We start from the raw sequence: 20659 nt of genomic DNA, 5'->3' as shown, positions 1-20659 counted from the left end.
ATCGAATAGGTCTCATTTTCTTGTGTGTCCTATGTCTTTTGACCACAAGAAAAACTACGAAAGATGAAAGATAACAAATTTGAAAAGAGAAAAAGAAAGCGAAACGAAAAACGTCTTCTTTGCTTTCAAAAATGATGCGCGATTTTTGGAGAAAAACGAGAGAATAAGAGGAAAAACTGGTTTCGACGGTATACTCAATGATGACATTTTGGAATGAGAAAGAGAGAAAAACGGAAGAGAAAAGGTTCAATTATAGGATTTTGAGATTTGAATAAAATAAGTATGTTATTCGGAAATAGTGACGTTTTGAGGAAGATGGAAAGGAATTATAGCTTTAATTTAAGTCTAGACTGTAGTGTATCGGAATGTGTAGCCAGGTTAGAAATGTTTCAGAAATATTCCAACAAATTCAAAACTTTGGAAATTTAACAAGCAGTTTGTATAAATCCTGAAAAATCAGATTATTAGCTTTGCACAGTGCTTACAACTGCGCTCCACCGAAACGCCATTGAAAAATGCTTATTTTTCTCTGAGTCTCTCAATTTCGCACACAATTTTCTTCGGTTTCGGTAGAGCGCGGTTGTGAGATCTGTGTCGTGCTTATATATCTTTTAAAAATGGACAAAATCTTCATGACTGGAAATCGGATGTGGTGAGGATTCTGGTTCCTTGCCTAAAACCGAAGTGAACCGACTTCTATAACTTTTTCACTGAAGATGTTGTGACCCTGCACGTGTCGGTCTTACGTAAAAATTCAAAACAGATTCTGAATCCCCACGACATCTATCCAAAAACATATAATTTGTTCGAAAGTCCGTAATTTATTTGAGTTCCCTAATTAGTATAAATTTTTGTCGTTTTTTTCTTGAAAACTCAAAAAGTATTTGATACAAAAACAAGATTTGCTCGCTTTGAGCAAGCTCGAAGATCTCAGATTTCTCAAAAATAAGATGACCATTTCCTCGTCCCTCAAAGCCTAATCAAATACCACAGACTGATTATTATCCAACATTATTTATTTCTCAAAAACCAGAAAATTCTCAAAGCTCAAACTCCTTCTTTCTCGAGAGCACATCTCACACAAAAAGGTGTTTCGCGAGCAATTTTGGTGTGACATTTAGCAAAAAAAGGGAGACTGACGACACACAAACATAGTGCAAAAACGTTAACTCTTTTGGCTAATCGTTCAAGAGAGGAGGAGGTTGACGGACGGGATGAAAACGAAGAGGAAAACTCTTCTTTTTTGGATTTGTGAAGGAAGGGAAAGAAGAAGAAAAAGAAGGAAAGGGGACATCCGACTAAAAGGTTGCAAAGTGACTTTGGGGAGAAAAAATAGGGGAAAAAACGAAAAATGGAAGATCAAAAAGGGGTAGACGACAGGCGAACAGGTTGGATCAGAATTCGACTTTTTGATGGAAATTCAATAACAAAAAGAGATTGAAAAAGAAGAAAAAGAAGAGGAAAAGAGAAACAAGATTAGAAATCAGTTACTTTATGATAAGAATCGGATGTAACAATTCAAAAAAATCTATTGAGGAAATAGTTTGTGATAGAGAAAGATCAAGGCTGAGCGAAAACAGAAAAATGTCTTTTGGAACGGAAAAATTTGTTTCGTTGTTCCCAATTTCTTGGAAAATTGGAAATCGCCTCAAAATTCAAACCAAAATTCTTTTTTTTCTTCAGACATCACGAAGAAAATTCCAGCAAAACCCTCTTCTTCTGATTGCTCTAAACCCTGTTTGCACTTTTTCTATTGCAAGAATCTTTTGATTTCTTGGTACCACTTCTGAACCAGACACGAGATAAAAGTACACAAATATAATTCTCTTGAAATTCAATTTTTCCAATCAAAAATAATCAGAAAAATACGAAATAAAAAATCGCATAAATTCTTTTATAAAACACAAAATATGTGAGAAGAGTGAGTCTTATCGCACCCCTTCTGACTCGGTTTCGTAACTAAATTATCTGATTTTCAATCGGTTTTTCAGATGAAGGGAAAGGGAGAAAAAGATTATGTCGTCTTCTTCTTCTTTAACACGGATTTAGACTTTTTATATGAAGGAAATAACGGGAAGAAGCGCATGAAAATTATGAAATATTTCAAAAAAGAACAAGAAAAAAAGAAAAAGATTGAATCGTTCGGGTCGACCTGCATTTCTGTGTTTAATTGATAAAAAAGGGTGGGTTCGAAGAAGGAATTGATAACAATGTGTGTAGTGGTCATTGGAAAAAGGTGGACATCTGGAAATGCTGGACACACAGACACACGTCTTCACGTCATTCCATGCCACGTGTCATTTAAAAAACTCCGACCAGAAAACCAGAAAAATGAATCATTTCAAAAATTCCAAAAAGTGCAATCAATCAATTGCAACAACTAGTCAAATCCATCCACTGTTTTCCCATTGTCTTGATCGCTGCTCACTCAAAATGTCGTTTAGTCTAGAAATGCCACAAATGCTTCCACCGGCTCCACGTGATTGCTACGCTGTTCCAGGGAAGCCAGGGAATTCCGATCCATTGACAGTTGTCGGATGGGAGCATATGGATCTGAAATTGTTCTATCCGTCGGCTCTGTTCAGGTATGGTATCGATTGGGATCTCTCCCAATAGAGTCTGGTTGAAGGGAAAGTGCTTGTTCACAAAGTCTAGAAAAATGACTTTTGGAACGGAAAAAATTGGTTGAAACATAATCTTGTGTTCACTGTTCCCAATTTCATGAAAATCGCCTCAAAATTCAAACCAAAAACCCTCTGATTTCTTCACACATCACGAAGAAAAATACAAAAAAACCCTCTTCTTCTGATTCCTCTAAACCCCGTTTGCACTTTTTCTAATCTTGAATCTTCGCCACGTTCTCCAGTGAAAACTACACATCTGAAAAAACCGATTTATTTTTCAGTACATGGAGCATCCGAACAGCTCTCTATCCTCTCGCCGTTTTGCGTAGTCAACTGCAACTTCAGAAACAGAACACAGTCTATCGAAGCACGTTTCACGCCTACACTGAAATCTCGAAACGAGAAGGATTCCGTGGATTGTATCGGGTAAATTCGAATTCTCGGGAGCTTTTTGCACCAATATTTCCTTTCTCAGGGCTTTTGGATAACAGTCCCTCAGATCGGTTGCTCCTTCATTTACTCTACAATCTTCGAGAAATGTCGTTCGATTCTTCACGAGAACGGTGTCAAATCAATCGGTGGAGCAGCGGCGGTCGCCGGTGGGCTCGCCAGTTTTGCGACTCAATCGATATTCGTTCCAACTGATATAATTGCTCAGTACATGATGATTTACAAAAATACGGATAAATTGACGGCTGGACACGATAAAGCTGTTATTGAGAAAGTGGCGTAAGTAGAAGAATCTGACATTCTGAAATTAAGAAAAAAAGATTTCAGAACTTATGTGAAAAGTGGAAATGGATTGGGAACAAGTGTCATGAAATCCATTTATCAAGCTGACGGAGTACTTGGATTCTACCGAGGATTCTGGGCGTCGGCGGCTGTTTATATCCCCCAAATGCTCACTTTCTGGCCCAGTTATTATTGGATGTTGAGTCTTTTCAGCAAGGTACTTTAATATTTTCTGTCATGAATCATCTCTGAAAGTTCAGTTGAATCCATCCACTGATCGCAGTCTTCTTATCGATCAAGCTATCGCTGCAACACTCGGAGGCTCCATTTCAACAATTGCCACGAATCCAATGGAATTGTTCCGTGTCAGACTTCAAGTTCATCGTAGCAGCTATTCGAAGACGTTGGAGACCATGCTTCGCGATGAGAAGACGGCGATCTTCACCAAAGGGCTCACTCCTCGAATCATCGCCAACTCGATTTACGGTGGAATGGTGGTTGTCGGATATGAGATTGTGAAGAGATTATGTGCTAAAGAAGAATACAAACATCGTATAAAATGGTAGATTCATGTATTCGATTTCTGATAAAACTGAAGGCATCTACTACTGTCTCACTAGCGAGTTCACATTAAAAGTATTTGAGAGGGGAAGTGAAAATGAAACAGAAAACTGAATGATAAGAACTAGGATTACTATTATGAAATACAAGTATGACTATGCGGATTCCATGCAATGTTACATATGGAAATTCGGATTAAAAGGCGGTGGCATGTTTGGAGGATAAATGTTGTAATAATTAAGGTCGAGGGGAGGAATCACAAATGGATTTTGGGGGATGGGCGGGAATTGTGGGTAGAAGGGGAAATTATTAGGGTTCAGTTCAGGATAAGGAACGGGAAACATATTTATAAGAGGTGGATTATTGAGCATTTGTCTTTGGAAGTCCTGATCTAATTCCATGTGATAGTTAATGAAACGTTCATGTTCTAGTTCGGCTTGTTGATTTATCCACTCTTCCGCGATCCGCTGCCTTTCGTTCACTTCATTTTGCCATTCAGATTCAATTTTTTTATTAGTTTCTTTGACAATCTCCCTGAAAACAGTATTATTAGAACTGTAAATTGAACCAATTGGATTGAATGTTCATAAACTATCATGAGACATACATTATAAACCAAAGAGTATATCTCATATACATTAAGTTTAACCTCAACTCACGCTTTTGATCGTTTATCAATCTGATACGGAAAAAGTTCTGGCTTTGGAGGCAGGGGAACTTCTATCACTCTTCCATCTTCAACATATCGTTCGAATTGTCCTTCATTCGAGTTAACAAATTTAGTAGGCTCCTCTTGATATTTTTTCATGTTGTCGAATGCTGGAACGAACTCGCGCACATAGAAATCTTCGACAGTAGATTCGCACAATTTGTTTATGATTTCTCGATCGGCAAGTTTCAGGAGTGGTATGAGAGAACCCTCGTGATTTTCATCAAAACATCTCAAATTGCGGATGAGAGCACACGAAACAGAGAAGTCAAAGTTGTCGTATTCCTGAAAATGAACGTTGTATACGTTTTGGGAAAATTTTCACTCACAATAGCTACCTTCCCATTGGCAAAAACTGGTAGCGCACTTTCACTTGAATACAAAGCACCAATCGAAACATCATAAGCATCATTGACCACGTCACCAATATTGCCACCTGGGGGATCTTCAACATTGTTGGCATCATTCATATTTTTGAAATCATTGACAAGATTGACATCTTTTGGAACATTGGCGTCGTGGAAAACTTCAATACCGTTGAAATCGTAGCCATCTTTAACAACATTAGCAACATCAACACCGTTGACTTTGTTGGAATCGTTGAAAAAGTTGACGTTGTTAAAGTCATTGACATCCATTAGATCGTTGAAATCGTTGACATCATTGAAAGCATTAAAATGGTTGGCAACGTTAGCATTATCAGCCATATCGAAGTCCAGGACATCATTGACAGCGTTTGCAGTATTGACGTCGTAGGCATCATTAACACGGTTGAATTCGTTTACATCATTGGTATCTTCTAATTTGTTGACAATATCAGCAGTTTTAATCCTCTTGATTTCGTCGATATCGTAGGCCTTGTCCACATCGTCCACGTCGTAGATACCGTTGAGATGATAAACGCTTTTGGCATCTTTGCAATCGTTGGAGACGACGATCTCGTGATCGACGTCATTGATGGTGAATACTTCATAAAAACCATCATCGCAAGGATTTCCAGGATTTTTTATTATTGGTTCATACCCGCTATCTGGCTCTTCTTCTTTGATAAAAATATCATCGAACGTAACGTCCTCAAAACGTTCACTCGTGTTGCTTGCCGACAATCCAGTTGTATTTATGGAATGATGTGCCGGTGCGGGAAGACTACTAGGACTAAACACTTCATCATCTAATTCATCATCACTGAAAGGTATTGGTGATTTGTTTGGGGACGAGCGAATGGAAACAACTTCCTCCTCCTGTTGTTTCAACCGTTTCGTTTGAAGAGATTGGCTACAAGAGGCAGCTCTCTGAAATAATTAAACTATTCAATTTCATGAAAATATATCTAACAAACCTTCAATCCAGTTCTGGGTGGAGCCGAGGTATCGGAGCAAGCTGATAACTCAGATTGAGACCTTACGGGCCTTGTCGCGGTTTTTGGTTGCCGATTTACTGGAACTTCGTTTGGCTGAACGGTGTTCTGCAGAATCGATTTTGGAGGGAGTGATTGCTGACGAATCGGCTTCCGTTCTGACGAATCGATTTTCATAATCGGCCTCGGTGGGGTTGAACTTTGCAGAGGCAATTTGAATCGAATTGTCCTAGGTGGAACTGATGTGTATTTCGGTTGAATCGGCCTTGATATGAATGAATTTTGTCGAGTCCAAATTGAGTTCGATGGGACTGTTTTCTTTAGAATCGATTTCAATAGAAGTGGTTTCCGTGGGATGGAATTCTCCCGAGCTGATCTCAATTGAATTGTTCTCTGGGGAACTGAATTGTTCAGCTGGAGTGGTTTCCGTGGGGAACGCTTCTGTCGAGGCGAGTTCGGCTGAGCAGCATTTTGACTACAAGGATTCGTATTAACTGATGTTTGACGAAACGATTTCGACCGGATCTGCTTATTCTGCATTGGCTTCTGTTGCACTGACTTCGGCTGCACTGGCTTCGGCTGCATTGGCTTCGGTTGCACTGATTTCGGTTGCACTGACTTCGATCGCACGGATTTCGGTTGCACTGGCTTCGATTGCACTGATTTCGGTTGCACTGGCTTCGATCGCACGGATTTCGGTTGCACTGGCTTCGGTTGCACTGATTTCGGTTGCACTGACTTCGGTGGAACTGACTTCGGTGGCACTAACTTCGGTTGCACTGATTTCGGTTGCACTGACTTCGGTGGAACTGACTTCGGTGGCACTAACTTCGGTTGCACTGATTTCGGTTGCACTGACTTCGATCGCACGGATTTCGGTTGCACTGGCTTCGATTGCACTGATTTCGGTTGCACTGGCTTCGATTGCAGTGACTTCGGTTGTACTGACTTCGGTGGCACTAACCTCGGTGGTACTAACTTCGGTGGCACTAACTTCGGTTGCACTGGCTTCGGTTGCACTGGCTTCGATTGCAGTGACTTCGGTGGTACTGATTGCGACTTCTGTCGAGCTGTCTTCGGCTTATTCGGTTGGAACTGCAATTGAACAGGTTGGAGTGAATTCAATTGAATCTGTTGGATCGCATTTGATGAAACATGTTGGACCGGATTCAGTGGAACTGGAGGGACTGACAGAGGTGCAACAATCGCCGGTCGGACACTCTTGGCTCGAGGCCTCGCAGGTTTCGGATCAGGTGAGTACTGAAATTAAAGGCTTGTGCTCATAAGCTTTAGCAATATTCTTACCGAAATACGTGGAGGCTTCGGTGCTCTTTTAGGATTTTGATATACAACAACTGTACCGGCATATGTGCAATATGTGTAAAGTTCTCCTACTGCTGATAGCCGTGTGGTTCTTCTGGAATTAGAAATATGAAATCCACGAAAGAGTTTATTAAACTAACCGAGTATTACAAATATCAGTTTCGTCAGCAATTTTCTGGTTACGTCGTGTAGGGAACACATCTAAAAGCTCTTTCGGCATTTTTACCTGAAAACGGCACTTATTTCATACGAGAAGAAATAAAGATAATAGCAAGGCGGATTATTGGGAAGTTTAAACTTGGAAAATATCACTGACAGCAGTCGTTTCAAATCAAAGAGTGAGTGAGCAATAACGAGAAACGTAAATGTGTGAATATGAACGGCAACTTCTTCTGTTAATAAGCATCTTCACGTTATAAAACAATTCACTTTGACACATCACAAAGAGAAAAAACGACGAATTCGTTTCGAAATTCAAAAAGTGAGAAAACACGTCTGAAATTCGTGAGAAACTGGAAAAAAAATAAAGAGCGCGGCAATCCCAAAATTTATCGTTGCGAGACGCTGCTGAATGTAAGGTCATGCGCCTTCGAAAGTATACGGTATTTTTTACATTTTCTTGAGGCTGTAAATATTCCTTCTGTGTTGTATTCATCTTTCAGTGTTATATTCAGGTTTTCATGTAAATATTTAAAATGGGTGAATTGCAATAAACGGTTTTTTATTTGTGCAATATACACAATTCGTATACCGAATTCGTTAATCTATTTTGTTAGTTACAAATTTAATTGTTTCATCATTTTCAAAGTCTTGTATTAATTTTAAAGTTCAGAATGATTTTTTCCCATTCGTCAAAGTTAACTTTCTAATCGTAGTTTCATCCTTGTCATCACATTGGAGTTAATTTGTCTGAAACTCGCTGTCAACCAGTGGACTCAAACTCTTTTTGTACTTTTCAAGTTCTAGTTTCTGACTATTCTTAGTTGCGATAATTGCGATATCCATGAAGACCGGTTTTTCATTTTCGATTTCGCTCCCTTTTCATCAACTGCAAGCGTGCCCCAACGAGCGACGATTTTCGAAATACTCTGCGTCTCTTCATTTTACTTGTCATTTCTCGCATCACAAGTTGCATTTCTCTCACTACCGCATTAAAAGTTTCATTTTTTCACTTCAGTTTCTAATTTCTGATTCACCCCACGTAATTCTTTGGTTTTTTTCCAGAAAAATGGTGGAGCAGACGACTGTTAGTGCCGGATCGATGAAAATCTCCTTTGGTGTAAAGAGACGAGAAGAAAATAAAGTTCAAGCCTCTGCACCAGCTGTAGTAATTGATGGTGAGTGTGTTTAACGTTTATAATCGCTTTTATTAGTAAACAACTAAATTAAGTTATTAAAATTCATATAAATTTTATTTTCAGTTGATGTCGACAGCGATGAAGAACGTGAGCAAGATGAAATGGAAAGAGCCGCCAAACGAAGGAGAATGACTCATTTTGAAGATGGAGATGTTCAGTAAGTTACTATCATTTAATTTTCTTCACTAAATTTTTTATTTTCAGAGGAGATGTAGATAAGGCAAAAGAGGCAGCTGTAATCCCAATGGTAGTAGAACACGACTGGCGAACACAGAAGTTGCTTGAAAAGGAAAAAGCTGGAACATTGACAGAAGAAGAACGTGCAAAATTAGCACTCGTTTTACCGAATGGAATAGAAGATGAGAACGGTGTTGAAGGTGACGGAGAGAAGATTGTAGTTGAAGAAGGGCGTGTTGATACGGAAGATGCCGATTATTCAGCTATTCCAATCGAGAGCTTCGGACTTGCAATTCTCAGAGGATGTAATTGGAAAGATGGTGATGGAATAGGTAAAAATCCACAGAAAGTTGCCTTGAAACTTCCAAATCGACGACCTCCAGGACTTGGTCTCGGAGCTACACCGAAAAATCCATCAGGAGATAAGAAAAATAAATCGACTGGGAAGGAAAAAGAAGAAAAAATTGAAGAAATCAAAGCAGGAAGTTTGATAAAAGTTGTAGATGGACGGAATAAAGGAATCTACGGAAAAGTTGAAGCGAGAGATGATGATTCAAATTCTTTATTCATCAGAACAGCAATTGGGGGAAGAGCGATTAAAGTTAGTCAGATTGTGGCCGTAGCAGTTAGTGCAAAAGAATATGAACGCGATTCAAAATGCTTGAACAAGAGTGAATACGATAGAGAAAGGGATAGAATCGAAGAAGAACGGAAGAAGCACGAAATCGAGCGACCTTCAACGTCTACATCATCTTCTAATCATCACAAATCGTCTTCCTCTTCCAAGTCTTCATCTTCAAAAAATGAGAAATCAGATGACAGCCGAAGAAGTGAGAAATTATGGGCACGAACTGATCTTCTTGTTCGGTTTATCGATGAAGACTTCAAGAGAGGATCATTGTTCAAACAAAAAGTTCGGATAGTTGATGTTGCTGGAAAAGATGATATAACAATCGAAGACGACAGAGGCAACACTCATTACAGTAAGTTAATTTTTATTCTTTTTCATTCCACTAAACAATTTCTTGCAGATGTTCGTCAATCTTGGATAGAAACAGTGATTCCTCGAGATGTTGGTGAGAAGCTGATGATAGTTGCTGGGAAACGAGCTGGAAAACTGGCGGCGATGTTAGATAAGGACAAGAGGAAAGAGAAGGTGACGGTTCGATTAGTTGAAACTAATGATGTCGTCACTGCGTATTTTGAAGATGTATGTGCTGTGAAAATTCGTCACGAAGAAGATTATGAATAACCATTTTTTATGTATTTTTACTGAAATCTAGAACTTTTTTGAGCAATTTTTATATTAAAAACTTATAGTTTTTTTTTCCTTTCTTTCACGTGAACTTTCAATTTTTGCTGCGTTGGATTGTGATTCTTCTTGCCAACGTTCATCCATTGCAATTTGCCAGAATACTCGTTATCAAAAGTAACTTCGAAAGAAGAACATGGAAAGTTTCTTGCAAGACGATGAAGAAGAAAAGATCTCACAGCTATCAGAACTGGAACTCGATGAGCTCATTACCACGAAATTCGTTGAAACGAGAGAAGACGGTAAAGGGAAGATTGAGGTGGCTCGTGCTGTCGGTTCTCCGATGGAACTCGATATATTTCCGGGAGAAGATATTCTTCTGGAAGATTATGCATGTCTTTCTCGACCTATCGGAGAGATTAACCTGGACAACGCCGTCATGCTGCTGAATCGAATTCAGAATTCATCTGAAGCAGATCTCAATAAAGTAAAGCTGTGGGATGTGTTTGAGAGATCGAAAAAGTCGAAAAACACTACTAGACGTCAGTGTTTGATTGATTATTTTGTTTCATATTCTAATCTATTCAGTGACTGAAGTTGCTCTCATCGATTACATAATTTCATCCGATCACCGACCATCCTTCCTTCATATTTTTTGCCGCCGTCTCATCGAATCCGACATTCCAAACACTCTTCAGAAGGCTCTCGTCGAATCGAAGCCACCTACCAAATATCGCTCTCTGTTTCGTGTAACTGTCAAAACTGAGATGCCACTGAAACAATTTATAGGGTAGATTACACTAAAATAATTATAAACTCAAGAAAACGCATTTTCAGTCAACTCGATAAACTTTGGTCTTCATCGCCAGCCATTCAACTTCAGGATGTATATGTGACTGCTTTGAAGAAAAACTTCGATGGAACTCATCAGAAACTGCGCACTCCAGATGTCAGATGGTTTGCTGATATGGAGCATAAAATTGCGAAGGCTGGAGCTCATCCGATGGTTGCGTCTGCACGTTTTGTGTTCGGAGTTGTTGATAAACCATTCGTATGTGTTCAAGCAGATTATCACAATGAGTTGGATTCCAGTGGCAGACGTTGCAAGGTTTCCTATTGCTTTGTTTACTCTTCTGAATTCTAATTTGGTGTTTCAGACCATCGTCATCGAGCAATTCGTCAATCCAATTGTTCCCATCGATCGACGTGTCACATTCGGAGAACCATTGGTTGAAACCATTCATAACTTCGAAATTGACGATGACCTTCCGTTCCATAATCTCAAATTCAAGATATTTGATTTGAATCAATTCATGGAGCAGATTGACCCAATTTCCTACAAAAATGTTACACTTCGATAGATTCTATCGAAAGTTGTTTCTGGATATCATTTAAATTTTCATTTAAAATAAATAGTTGTATTTGACTAGTTTATTCGAGTAGGGGTGCTTATACACATCATCACAAAATCACAATTGTTTCAAAAATTGTTTGTAAACTTCAACGATCGTCTCGAGATTCTCATCATTAACATTCCAATTGAGAACCATTCGAATACGTCTCGCGTCGAATGTCATGGCCAAGACGTCGTGCTTTTGGAAGAAATCGTTGAGCTGAAAAATAGAAAATACAAGAGGAAAGAGAATTTTAAAAGAGCACCTGTTGAACTGAAACACCGTTCACACAATGGATAAGAACCATGTTGGTGATGTCGTTTTCTGCGGCGTATACTTTCTGAAAACATTTGGAAACTTAGAATAATACCCTTCTTCAGAAGTCAACTACATTTCTCAAATTTTCTGGAGTAGCATCATTGATCATTTTCGACAACTTCTTGGCTCTGTCATGATCAGCCCGAATGGTAGCATCAGCATGATCGAGAGCAACATGAGCAGCTGCAGCGAGTACTCCACTCTGTCTCCATCCACCTCCCAATGCCTTTCTACTATGTCTTGCACGATCAATGAAAGCTTTTGGACCGACAACAATTGATCCAACTGGAGCACCGAGACCTTTCGAGAAGCACATTTGAACGGTGTCAGCAAAAGAGGCGATATGTTTGACGGAGGTGTTAGAAGCGACTGCGGCGTTGTAGATTCGAGCACCGTCCATGTGAACCTTGAGGTCACGACGTTCGGCGAGCATCTTCACAGATTTCATCCAGTCGATAGGGAGAGCCTTTCCACCCGTGTAATTGTGAGTATTCTCAATGCAAATGAGTTTGGAAGCAGGCATGTGGCAGTCCTGAAATCAAATCAGTTTTTGGAGAATTCGGAAAAGGAGAAAGGACAGCCTTACTCCTTTACTTACGATTGGTTACAGTACTCTCTCACTCTCAAAAATAAACAAAGAAACACATAAACGATCTAAATCTCACTGGTATACTTGTCACTTCAACATCACAACTCTCATCATAAATTTGAATATAACCTCCCTTGACACGAATCGCCTGTTCGATATCATCCAAATCCATAGTTCCATCTGGTTTCACTTCCAACGTCGTTGCAGAAATTCCTGTAGTCAAAAAAAAAATGAAAAAAAAGCTTTCAAAACAAGCATCTCACCAGCTAACTGAGCATAATTTCCCTGTTCCCAACGATGAATATGATTGTATCGTCCGACGATGATCTCGTCTCCACGTTGACAATGAGCCATAATTGCCAAAAGATTTCCCATTGTTCCACTAGCAACAAAGAGACCGGCTTCTTTTCCGAAAAGTTCGGCGCATCTTTGTTCGAGTCTAGTCGTCGTTGTATCCTCTCCATAAACGTCGTCACCGACAATAGCCTCAGCCATTGCTTTTCGCATCTCGACGGACGGAACTGTTACCTAAAATGGAATTTACTGAACTCATGGCGTTTGAAAAGTCTGAAAATCTAACCGTATCCGATCGCAAGTCAATACTTTTGTGAGTTTTATTCGATTTTTGAGTGTAGGCAGATGGCTGAAAATTGAAAATTCTCACTCTTTTTTTCTCCTTTGCAGATTACCGTATCCAGAAGATCGGTGGAAGCCGAGTTGCCATTCCCATTTATCCCGTTAGTCTGAGTCATTCTTGCCGTCGTAAACTTGCGGAAACTGGCTGAAATCAGAGGGAAAATTTGAAGATTTAGGTGAATATGATGACAAAAGATTCGCAGTTTATATAAGGAATGGGTTTTGATGATATTACAAAAAGAAGATAAACGAATAAAGCGAATGCTAACTTTTGATCTTGGTTTGCAGGCGGAAATTGACGGAGAAGAATACAGTGAAGTGTCTAGATGTCATCGGAAGGCAGAGAAATCATGACAAATTCGGTGCACGTATCACTTCTCTTCTTATTAAATTGATAAAAAGAAGAGAGAGCATGATAACACAGATCAAACATTGGCCCATTACCGGCTATTCGATTCAATTTTCTCAATAAAACTTACCATTTCCTAAAACTAAAACCCGTCGAGTGATTAGTGAGTGCATCTGAAAACTTTTCGTTTTTGTTCACTCTGCAATAGATGAAACTACCGATAGACTACCGACAATATTCGAGAAATGCGAGAGAGAAATGAATTGATTTTCGTTTTTCTTGCTATCAGTTGACGTTTTTTATTCACACTGTACAATATGGAACATTACGATAGAAGAGATGTTTTCCAATCTTAAAACTTATGAAACAAGAAGCGAAATAAGCAATGTACAGAATGGGTGCAACAAGTACGATGGGTTAGTAGGTGAGTACAGTAATTAATGAAAGATTGAACGATTTGATTGTTCAAGAGGCGAAATCCTCCAAGACTCCAAGTTGACGGCACTTCTGTTTCAAACTGTTGATGAGCTGCTCATTCGATACGAGCATTCTGGTACTCTCTTGTTGATCCTGAAAAAAGGAAATTAGATTTTTTAGTGAAACTTCTTTTGTTGAAAATTCAGTTTCACTCCTCATACTGAATTAGCTACTAGAACAACAACAAAGAAAGTTAAGAAAACCGCACCTCATGCAGTGCACTAACGATCTGATCCTTGTTACTAGATTCCTCGGTGGCTTTCTTCAACGCATTCTTAGCCTCTTCCAATTCCTGTCTTACAGTGACCAATTCTTGTTCAAGTCTCAATGAATATTCGGTTCTATCTGCCAATTGACGAGCAATCATTGTGGCTGGCGGGTCGAATGTGGATCCCCCTCTTGCTTCTTTTAATTGTTCAGCGAGCATTTTACGATGGTCAGTCTCTTGGAGACGACGAGCGACTTCCTCGTCAACTTGATTTCTCAATCTCGAGTTTTCCTCCAGAAGTCTGTCGATAACTGTCTTCGAATCGCTGTACGATGCATTGCTGTTCTTCTCAGCACCTTGCTTCCACAGCTGAGCCACCTGCTGGCTCTGTGCCAATTGCACTTTGAGTTGCTCGATAGCCAAATCTTTCTCTGCGATAACTTTCTCGACGCTAGCAGCTGATTCTTGCATTTTCAATTGGAATTCGTCTTTCATTTGATCTGATAACTTTCTATTTTCTTCTAGGTTCGAAGACGAGTTGAGCTTCTGAAGAGTCGAAGCTTGTGCATTCAACTGTGCCTTCAGCTCCCCAACGAGAAGAAGAGAAGTTCGTAGTGCAACTTCCGTTGATTCCACATCAGCAACATTGACAAGCGAAGAGTTATCTGAAGAGAAGGGTGATTAATTTCAATAGTATTTCAAAAAAGTCTTACTGGAACATTCTGACTCAGAGACGAGCGACATATTCTGAAGAGTTGGAACGGCAGTGGACATTGGATCGACGAGAGAAGCAATTGGAGTATGCATTGGAGTAATTTCCTTCAATGATTGTGTCAGAAGTGGACTCTCGATAAGAGAAGCTTCTGGAGTCCGATCAGGGTCGGAAAGAGATTCTGGTGCTCTTGTTCCAACTGGAGATGGAGCACGTTCAGATTGAATCGTGTTTGGCATCTGGATCGAAATCGGCTCGATTTTGATGCTTTGTTGCATGCTCCACTGGTCGTCTCGGTCCTCTGAATCTTCTGAAATTTCAAATTTTGGAAAACATCTATTAATTTAGTGTCATCTTTTATCGATTAGGAAGAAATTACGAAATAGTGATGCAAACCGAAGTTTTTAACTGATCAATATAGTTTTTGACTCAATTTTTAAATTGTTTTGAGTTTTTTTCTGGTGCTGAAACCATGGAAACTCACCATCAAAGGTCTCAATGAACTCGAATTCGTCATTCGAGAGCGAATCCAATGGGTCATTCATTTTACCTGAAAATAGAAATTAGAAATATAAGTCAATTAGATTGAAAAGGAATAGAATCGGCACGAAAAAAACAAAAGAGAAAAATCTCGAGAAAGAAGTATATGAGAAGAGTCGTATGACCGAGAATGCAAACACAAATAACTAGCACTGGTAACTGCTAGCAATATATATTTTGAAAAAAAAAGAGAGTCAGATTGTGAGAGAATGGCTGATTTCGAAACATTCCAGGTCGTCTTCAATGTCTCAGTGTAAAATCGACCGGAGTAAAATCATGTGTTTGTGAGTGACTCAACACACTTCGAGAGGCGCAGACAAAGAAAGATCTGAAGGAAAAACAGCTGATTCGGTTGACCAGAGAAAAGGTCGGCGAGTGGCTTCTCGAAGGACATTGATACTTTTTGAAGAAGATAGACATCGGAAAGAAAGCGAAATTTATTTTAAGTACATTATCGATTTATTTATAATCTTGCATTTTCCAGTGTTTCTGTATAAATTTATATATAAAACGAAAAAAAAAAGGTTAATAAATTGTGCATTTTGATTATTCGGCTGGAATTTTGATAGGAAAAAGAGAGAAAAACAAGAAAAATGAATTGCGAAAGACTGAAAACACTCATCAAGTGGTAGAAGGAAACAAGAAGCGACGTGCTGTTTGTGAGGAGAGAGACAGCGAGAAAACAAGAGACGCAGAAGAGCTGACCTAGAGACGACACTCCGTTCTTTCAATTTTCAAAATTTCATACTGAATTCAGCTGAATTTAAATTAATTCTTTATAAAAAAGGTGTGCTGATGGCTTTTGCAATGACTTTAAAGCAACGAAATGTGAAATGCTGGACAGCAAATAATCGAAAAAGCCATTGCTCATTGTAACTTGATAGACAGCTCTAGATCTAGAGGAATGTGGGGAAGCGAATAAGTTGTAATTCAGATACCGATATTCTTGTTTTCCTAAAGAAAGTTCAGAAATAAATTTTTGAGGATGATGAAGCGAAAAGCTGGTGTAAAATAACCCAAGTCTCATTTTCGGTTTCTTTCGAATTCCCAAACACGAGAAGCAATATTTCATAACCGATATCCTTCTTCCTTATTTCTCAAAACGTTTCGTTATCGACTCTAGTTCCTTCTCTAGATTATCTTGTTGGAAGCGTGTGTCCACCCATCTGCGGAATGTGACAAAATCATAAGGGAATCAAAAGATAATCTGTTATTGTACTATTTGACGACTCGATGACAATGTGATAAGCGAAAAAAAAGAAGAAAAAAAGATAGAAAAGATATTCGGAATCAATGTATCGTTTGATTGTTGACCGATCTTCGTCTTCTCCCGCACCCGCCACCGTATCCACCGTATCCTCCGCCATAACCTCCACTGTATCCACCACATCCTCCACATCTTGGGACATACTGGGGAACCATGCAAGGCTGAAAATGACTCAAGTTTTCAAAGTGACAAATGGTTTCTTACCTGATACATAGTGACTGGTGGCGGACAGGAACATGGTGGTGGTGGAGGAGGACATGGAACCGGCATCGGACATGGTGGAGGTGGAGGTGGAAGACATACTGGAGCAGGTGGTGGTGGAAGGCAAGAGCATCCCATATTACAGCTACCACAGGAGCTTCCACAACCACAACCGCCTCCTCCGCCTCCTGGAAGTTATAAGTTATCACTAAATGTCTGAATTATAGTAAACCAATTAAATTTCAAATATTTATTATTATAATTGAATTAAAATCTTACCAAAACCGAAAAGGAAAGAGTTGACAAGTAAGGGCGCTGAGTAGAACAAAATGAGAATCAGAAGCATATTTTCTTCGGAAATGAAGAAGTAAAGAAGAAACAAAACAGTTTAAGTATGGAAAGAGGGGGATTAGTAGAACGTCTCGGATCCGGTGTGACAATTGCTTCGGATTCGTCCTCCCCTTCCAATTTACTCCGTTTTCTACTATTTCGGATATTAATCGTTTCTTTGGGATAGTTTTCTTCTCTTTTTTGGGAAAGCTGCTAAAGGGAGACTGAGAAAGAGATCATCAGATGGAGGTAGCCGCGTCGTTTTGAATTTAGAAGAAGCTGAATAGTTCATAGTCTAAACGAACTCTTCATTCGCTTTCACTTCCGCGCGGATTATTTCATTTCGCACCAGATCGTATTCAATGTCGAACGATCTTTTGACCATCGATCTGCAAGAAAGAAATGATTCATTGGGGATTCAGAGGGTCGAAAATCAGAATTTGACAAACTTCAGAAGTCAGAAGGATTTTCGAGGAACTGAATGATTTAGTGAATGCAAAAATCGTAGTCTAACTTGATAAGAATTGGTGAATTAAATTAATTAGTGTTGGTTTTGAACAGAAAATGGCTCCAATGTACTAGACAATTTTGTGTGTTCAGTCAGTATGTGTCTGAATGTCCCCTAAACCAGTTCATCTACAGTAATCCTCTCTTATTACATCATATCATAGTCTAATCCCCACCCTCAAAATCTCATTTCTGTCTGATAGGATTACTAACTTTTTCTTCACAATCTTCTCAATTTGTCGCTGCATATTGAAATCGCAAATGTAGACGAAAGCACGCCAGACGACAGAAAGCATGTATACTTCAAAACAGATCATGAATAACTGAAACAAGTAGAAATAGATTGAAATATCCAGATTTTATGAAGACTCACCAAAACAGTATTATGAAGGATTGGCTGAATTTCAACGGTGTTTTTCGAGTTTGCTGTGTCGAGGAAATCGACGAAAAGATGGAGAATTAGGATGAAAATGAATAGAACGCATACAGTGAAATAGGGGATTAGGAAGATATATCTGAAACTGATGAGAGTTGGAAATGTGGAAGTTTTGGGCAGAAATAATGCTTCGATACTTTTCATAATCCAGAAGAATCCTCACCTCTTCAGACGGACTCCCGCAACCAGTAAAATGTTTGTGATACAAACTGTGAGGAAAGCAAATGTAGCAGCTGAAACACACACCAATTGAAACTTGAACATTTCTTCTAGATTACTGTAGCTAACCAGTTCGAACTAGCTACCGTAACCTCTCTCCTCCCTAGTTATCAGTTTCAAACCACTCACAAAACACTCCTAACGGCGATTCAGTGTCCATTACTTGGAGGAAAAGGAAGGAGAATACTAGGATGGTTTTGATGATTGCAAGGATTACGAGCACTTGTCGGATGTGCATTGTGCCAAAAAATGCGCGGTATCTGATGTTTTCTTCCTGGAAAAGACAAATTGCAGGATGAGTTTTCAAGTTGATTTTTCAATGGTGTCCCATAATTTTCATTTTAGCACGGAATGTAGATCACACCTTTGATTTCATTCTTGTAGTGGACACTTTTTTGTACGGGCTCTTCTTAGACAGTTATTCCCAATTGGAACTTAGAATTTGATCTTTGACGATTTTAGGGAATGCTTTATTTCCAGAGGCATAACTCTTTTGGATAATGTCAAACGAAAAGTTACAAAAATGAAGTTCTACACTTTCTCTATCACCTCTACAAAAACTGAAAGTTTTCAATAACCTGGAACGTTTTCAATGGATTGCCACTACAGTATCCCCAAGCTCACAACATGTGGCCTAGAATCCGACTCTCCCGTATTTTAGGCCACCTCTCTCTGTCTAATCTAACAAGAAAGCAAAGAAACAAACATCGAAAATAGCCGGATCTTCTCTTCTTCGATCAAACATACAACAACAACAATATGACTTGACATATGCCCTTGGAGTAATCGAATCTCTCTTCTGAAGTGGTTCACAATCCGATAATTTTGACATTTTTTGTGTCGTCTGTAAAAGAATATAACTTTTGCATAAGTTAGAATAATGGAAAAAGTAAAAGGAAGAAGTCACAAGTTTCTCGAAAATTAACGTTTTTGCTGACCAAACGGGACGGGAAAAATGGGGGAAATAAGGGTGGTGGTTTTGTGTTAATTTGATGTGATTTGATTAAAAAAGAATAAGTTTAAACGGGGAGAGTGATGACTGATTTTTTGGTTTTAAAAAGCACTGGAAGTATTGATTTTTAAAGGCAAGGTGCATCATGGAGGGGAATAATGATGGAACACTTTTCATGTCGATCACACTACTTTCAGAACTTCCACCGTCTTGAGTCACACTTTCTACAGTAACCTTTTTGAATGTCAACCAGTTGTCTGCACCAAAGTTTACACCTCTGGAATAGACGCATTGAATAAGTAGTGAATTTCACAAAGTTACCTATAAAAATGAATCTGCCCGATGCGATATGCCATCTGATGAATATTTCCAATTGGACAAAACCCGAGAGACGAAACCGCCGTATCCAAAAAGTTCTGGATTCGATGTGACTGTAACATGAATTCCCGACAACTGAAGACGTCATCGTTCTTCTCGTCAACATGTATCCCAAAGTAATCTTTGAATTGTGGCTTCCTTTCTATGAGAGCTTGAAGAATATGCTTTCCAATTTCTCGTTCTTTGGCTCTGAAAAGATAACTTGGTTTTATTGGTCTTAAGAGCGTTTGGTATAGACAGAAGATAAGGACTTCCGGATGTCCGTGTCATTAAGTGTAAACTTTTGGAGGGGAAGAGGAAGGGCACATGATTGTAATTTTGATGTTAGGATATGACATGTCACAGGCTTCACTATAGCAGACTGATACTTCAAATGTGTTTCATAATCAACATTCTTTTCCAACTGTCTTCAAAAATGAGCACCAAAATCTCCAAATTAATCAACATTACATAGGTTCTATTGTATCCAAAAAATATCGCAAGAATTTAAAAGATTTTTTTCAAACATTAGAATTGCAAAAAACTTTTATGGTGTTGTGAATAACAAACGCTGCATTGACAGCAAGTATTATCGAAATAAGAAAGTTCCGACATTTTTTCCTCGTCGGTGTTTGCGGACTCAAGCCAAAATTATCAAATTTTGAAAAAGTTGTCAAGCACAAAAATGGAGCTCTACTTCTGATCTGTATAATTCCCTAAAAATCTACTTGATTGGACAATCAGTATTACCATGACACAGTCTCAAAGTTGGACGATTTCAACAGGAAACGGCCCGAGTTTACAACTTTTTGATTGGTACTGTACATTTAAAACTGAAACTAAATTATCCTAAAAGTAAGATTTTTTTAAAGAAAACTCCATCACTAACCTTTTCCATGAATCTCTGACTGCTTGCATCTCATCACTCGACAATTCGTACATACTTCTCTCCGAATTCCTCGAGAAACAATTCAACTTCATCTTCTGAAACCTTGGAGATGAATGACAGAACGTTGATAAAAAGAAGAAGAAGAAGTGCAAGTATTAATGGAAACGGGGCGGTGCTTAGCAGTA

The 20659-nt window shown here is 39.0% G+C and overlaps 9 protein-coding genes across 9 annotated transcripts; 4 read left to right on the top strand and 5 right to left on the bottom strand.

Annotated features, from left to right (window-relative positions):
- Positions 1 to 2451: 2451 nt before the first annotated feature.
- On the top strand, positions 2452 to 3922 carry GCK72_014912 (uncharacterized protein; the record flags this gene model as incomplete). Its single annotated transcript, XM_003108401.2, has 5 exons — positions 2452 to 2585; positions 2906 to 3050; positions 3100 to 3353; positions 3402 to 3573; positions 3617 to 3922. The coding sequence occupies 5 exons, from the start codon at positions 2452 to 2454 to the stop codon at positions 3920 to 3922; spliced, it is 1011 nt and encodes a 336-aa protein (XP_003108449.2).
- Positions 3923 to 4093: 171 nt separating this feature from the next.
- GCK72_014910 (uncharacterized protein) lies at positions 4094 to 7526 on the bottom strand (the record flags this gene model as incomplete). Its single annotated transcript, XM_003108407.2, has 6 exons — positions 4094 to 4451; positions 4577 to 4911; positions 4956 to 5918; positions 5966 to 7243; positions 7289 to 7400; positions 7447 to 7526. The coding sequence occupies 6 exons, from the start codon at positions 7524 to 7526 to the stop codon at positions 4094 to 4096; spliced, it is 3126 nt and encodes a 1041-aa protein (XP_003108455.2).
- On the top strand, positions 6481 to 7269 carry GCK72_014911 (uncharacterized protein; the record flags this gene model as incomplete). The annotated part of the gene is made up of 1 exon (XM_053730535.1): positions 6481 to 7269. The coding sequence occupies one exon, from the start codon at positions 6481 to 6483 to the stop codon at positions 7267 to 7269; it is 789 nt and encodes a 262-aa protein (XP_053585307.1).
- Positions 7527 to 8534: 1008 nt separating the features above from the next.
- Positions 8535 to 10093, top strand: GCK72_014909 (uncharacterized protein; the record flags this gene model as incomplete). Its single annotated transcript, XM_053730534.1, has 4 exons — positions 8535 to 8643; positions 8728 to 8821; positions 8869 to 9824; positions 9873 to 10093. 4 exons carry the CDS (start codon positions 8535 to 8537, stop codon positions 10091 to 10093), a joined length of 1380 nt encoding a protein of 459 aa, XP_053585306.1.
- A 196-nt stretch (positions 10094 to 10289) lies between these two features.
- Positions 10290 to 11454, top strand: GCK72_014908 (uncharacterized protein; the record flags this gene model as incomplete). The annotated part of the gene is made up of 4 exons (XM_053730533.1): positions 10290 to 10635; positions 10682 to 10883; positions 10931 to 11201; positions 11251 to 11454. 4 exons carry the CDS (start codon positions 10290 to 10292, stop codon positions 11452 to 11454), a joined length of 1023 nt encoding a protein of 340 aa, XP_053585305.1.
- Positions 11455 to 11562: 108 nt separating this feature from the next.
- GCK72_014907 (uncharacterized protein) lies at positions 11563 to 13552 on the bottom strand (the record flags this gene model as incomplete). The annotated part of the gene is made up of 8 exons (XM_003089414.2): positions 11563 to 11706; positions 11753 to 11827; positions 11879 to 12337; positions 12471 to 12607; positions 12658 to 12922; positions 12975 to 13037; positions 13084 to 13175; positions 13510 to 13552. 8 exons carry the CDS (start codon positions 13550 to 13552, stop codon positions 11563 to 11565), a joined length of 1278 nt encoding a protein of 425 aa, XP_003089462.2.
- Positions 13553 to 13844: 292 nt separating this feature from the next.
- Positions 13845 to 15321, bottom strand: GCK72_014906 (uncharacterized protein; the record flags this gene model as incomplete). Its single annotated transcript, XM_003089417.2, has 4 exons — positions 13845 to 13949; positions 14065 to 14729; positions 14778 to 15086; positions 15261 to 15321. 4 exons carry the CDS (start codon positions 15319 to 15321, stop codon positions 13845 to 13847), a joined length of 1140 nt encoding a protein of 379 aa, XP_003089465.2.
- Positions 15322 to 16606: 1285 nt separating this feature from the next.
- On the bottom strand, positions 16607 to 17130 carry GCK72_014905 (uncharacterized protein; the record flags this gene model as incomplete). The annotated part of the gene is made up of 3 exons (XM_003089419.2): positions 16607 to 16744; positions 16788 to 16972; positions 17064 to 17130. The coding sequence occupies 3 exons, from the start codon at positions 17128 to 17130 to the stop codon at positions 16607 to 16609; spliced, it is 390 nt and encodes a 129-aa protein (XP_003089467.2).
- Positions 17131 to 17409: 279 nt separating this feature from the next.
- Positions 17410 to 20566, bottom strand: GCK72_014904 (uncharacterized protein; the record flags this gene model as incomplete). Its single annotated transcript, XM_053730532.1, has 7 exons — positions 17410 to 17503; positions 17835 to 17944; positions 17995 to 18136; positions 18221 to 18290; positions 19420 to 19505; positions 19550 to 19795; positions 20475 to 20566. The coding sequence occupies 7 exons, from the start codon at positions 20564 to 20566 to the stop codon at positions 17410 to 17412; spliced, it is 840 nt and encodes a 279-aa protein (XP_053585304.1).
- Between the last annotated feature and the right edge of the window lie 93 nt (positions 20567 to 20659).

The sequence above is a fragment of the Caenorhabditis remanei genome, chromosome IV, assembly GCF_010183535.1.
Source record: "Caenorhabditis remanei strain PX506 chromosome IV, whole genome shotgun sequence".
Classification (NCBI taxonomy): domain Eukaryota; kingdom Metazoa; phylum Nematoda; class Chromadorea; order Rhabditida; family Rhabditidae; genus Caenorhabditis; species Caenorhabditis remanei.
This window is presented reverse-complemented; position numbering and strand designations above follow the sequence as displayed.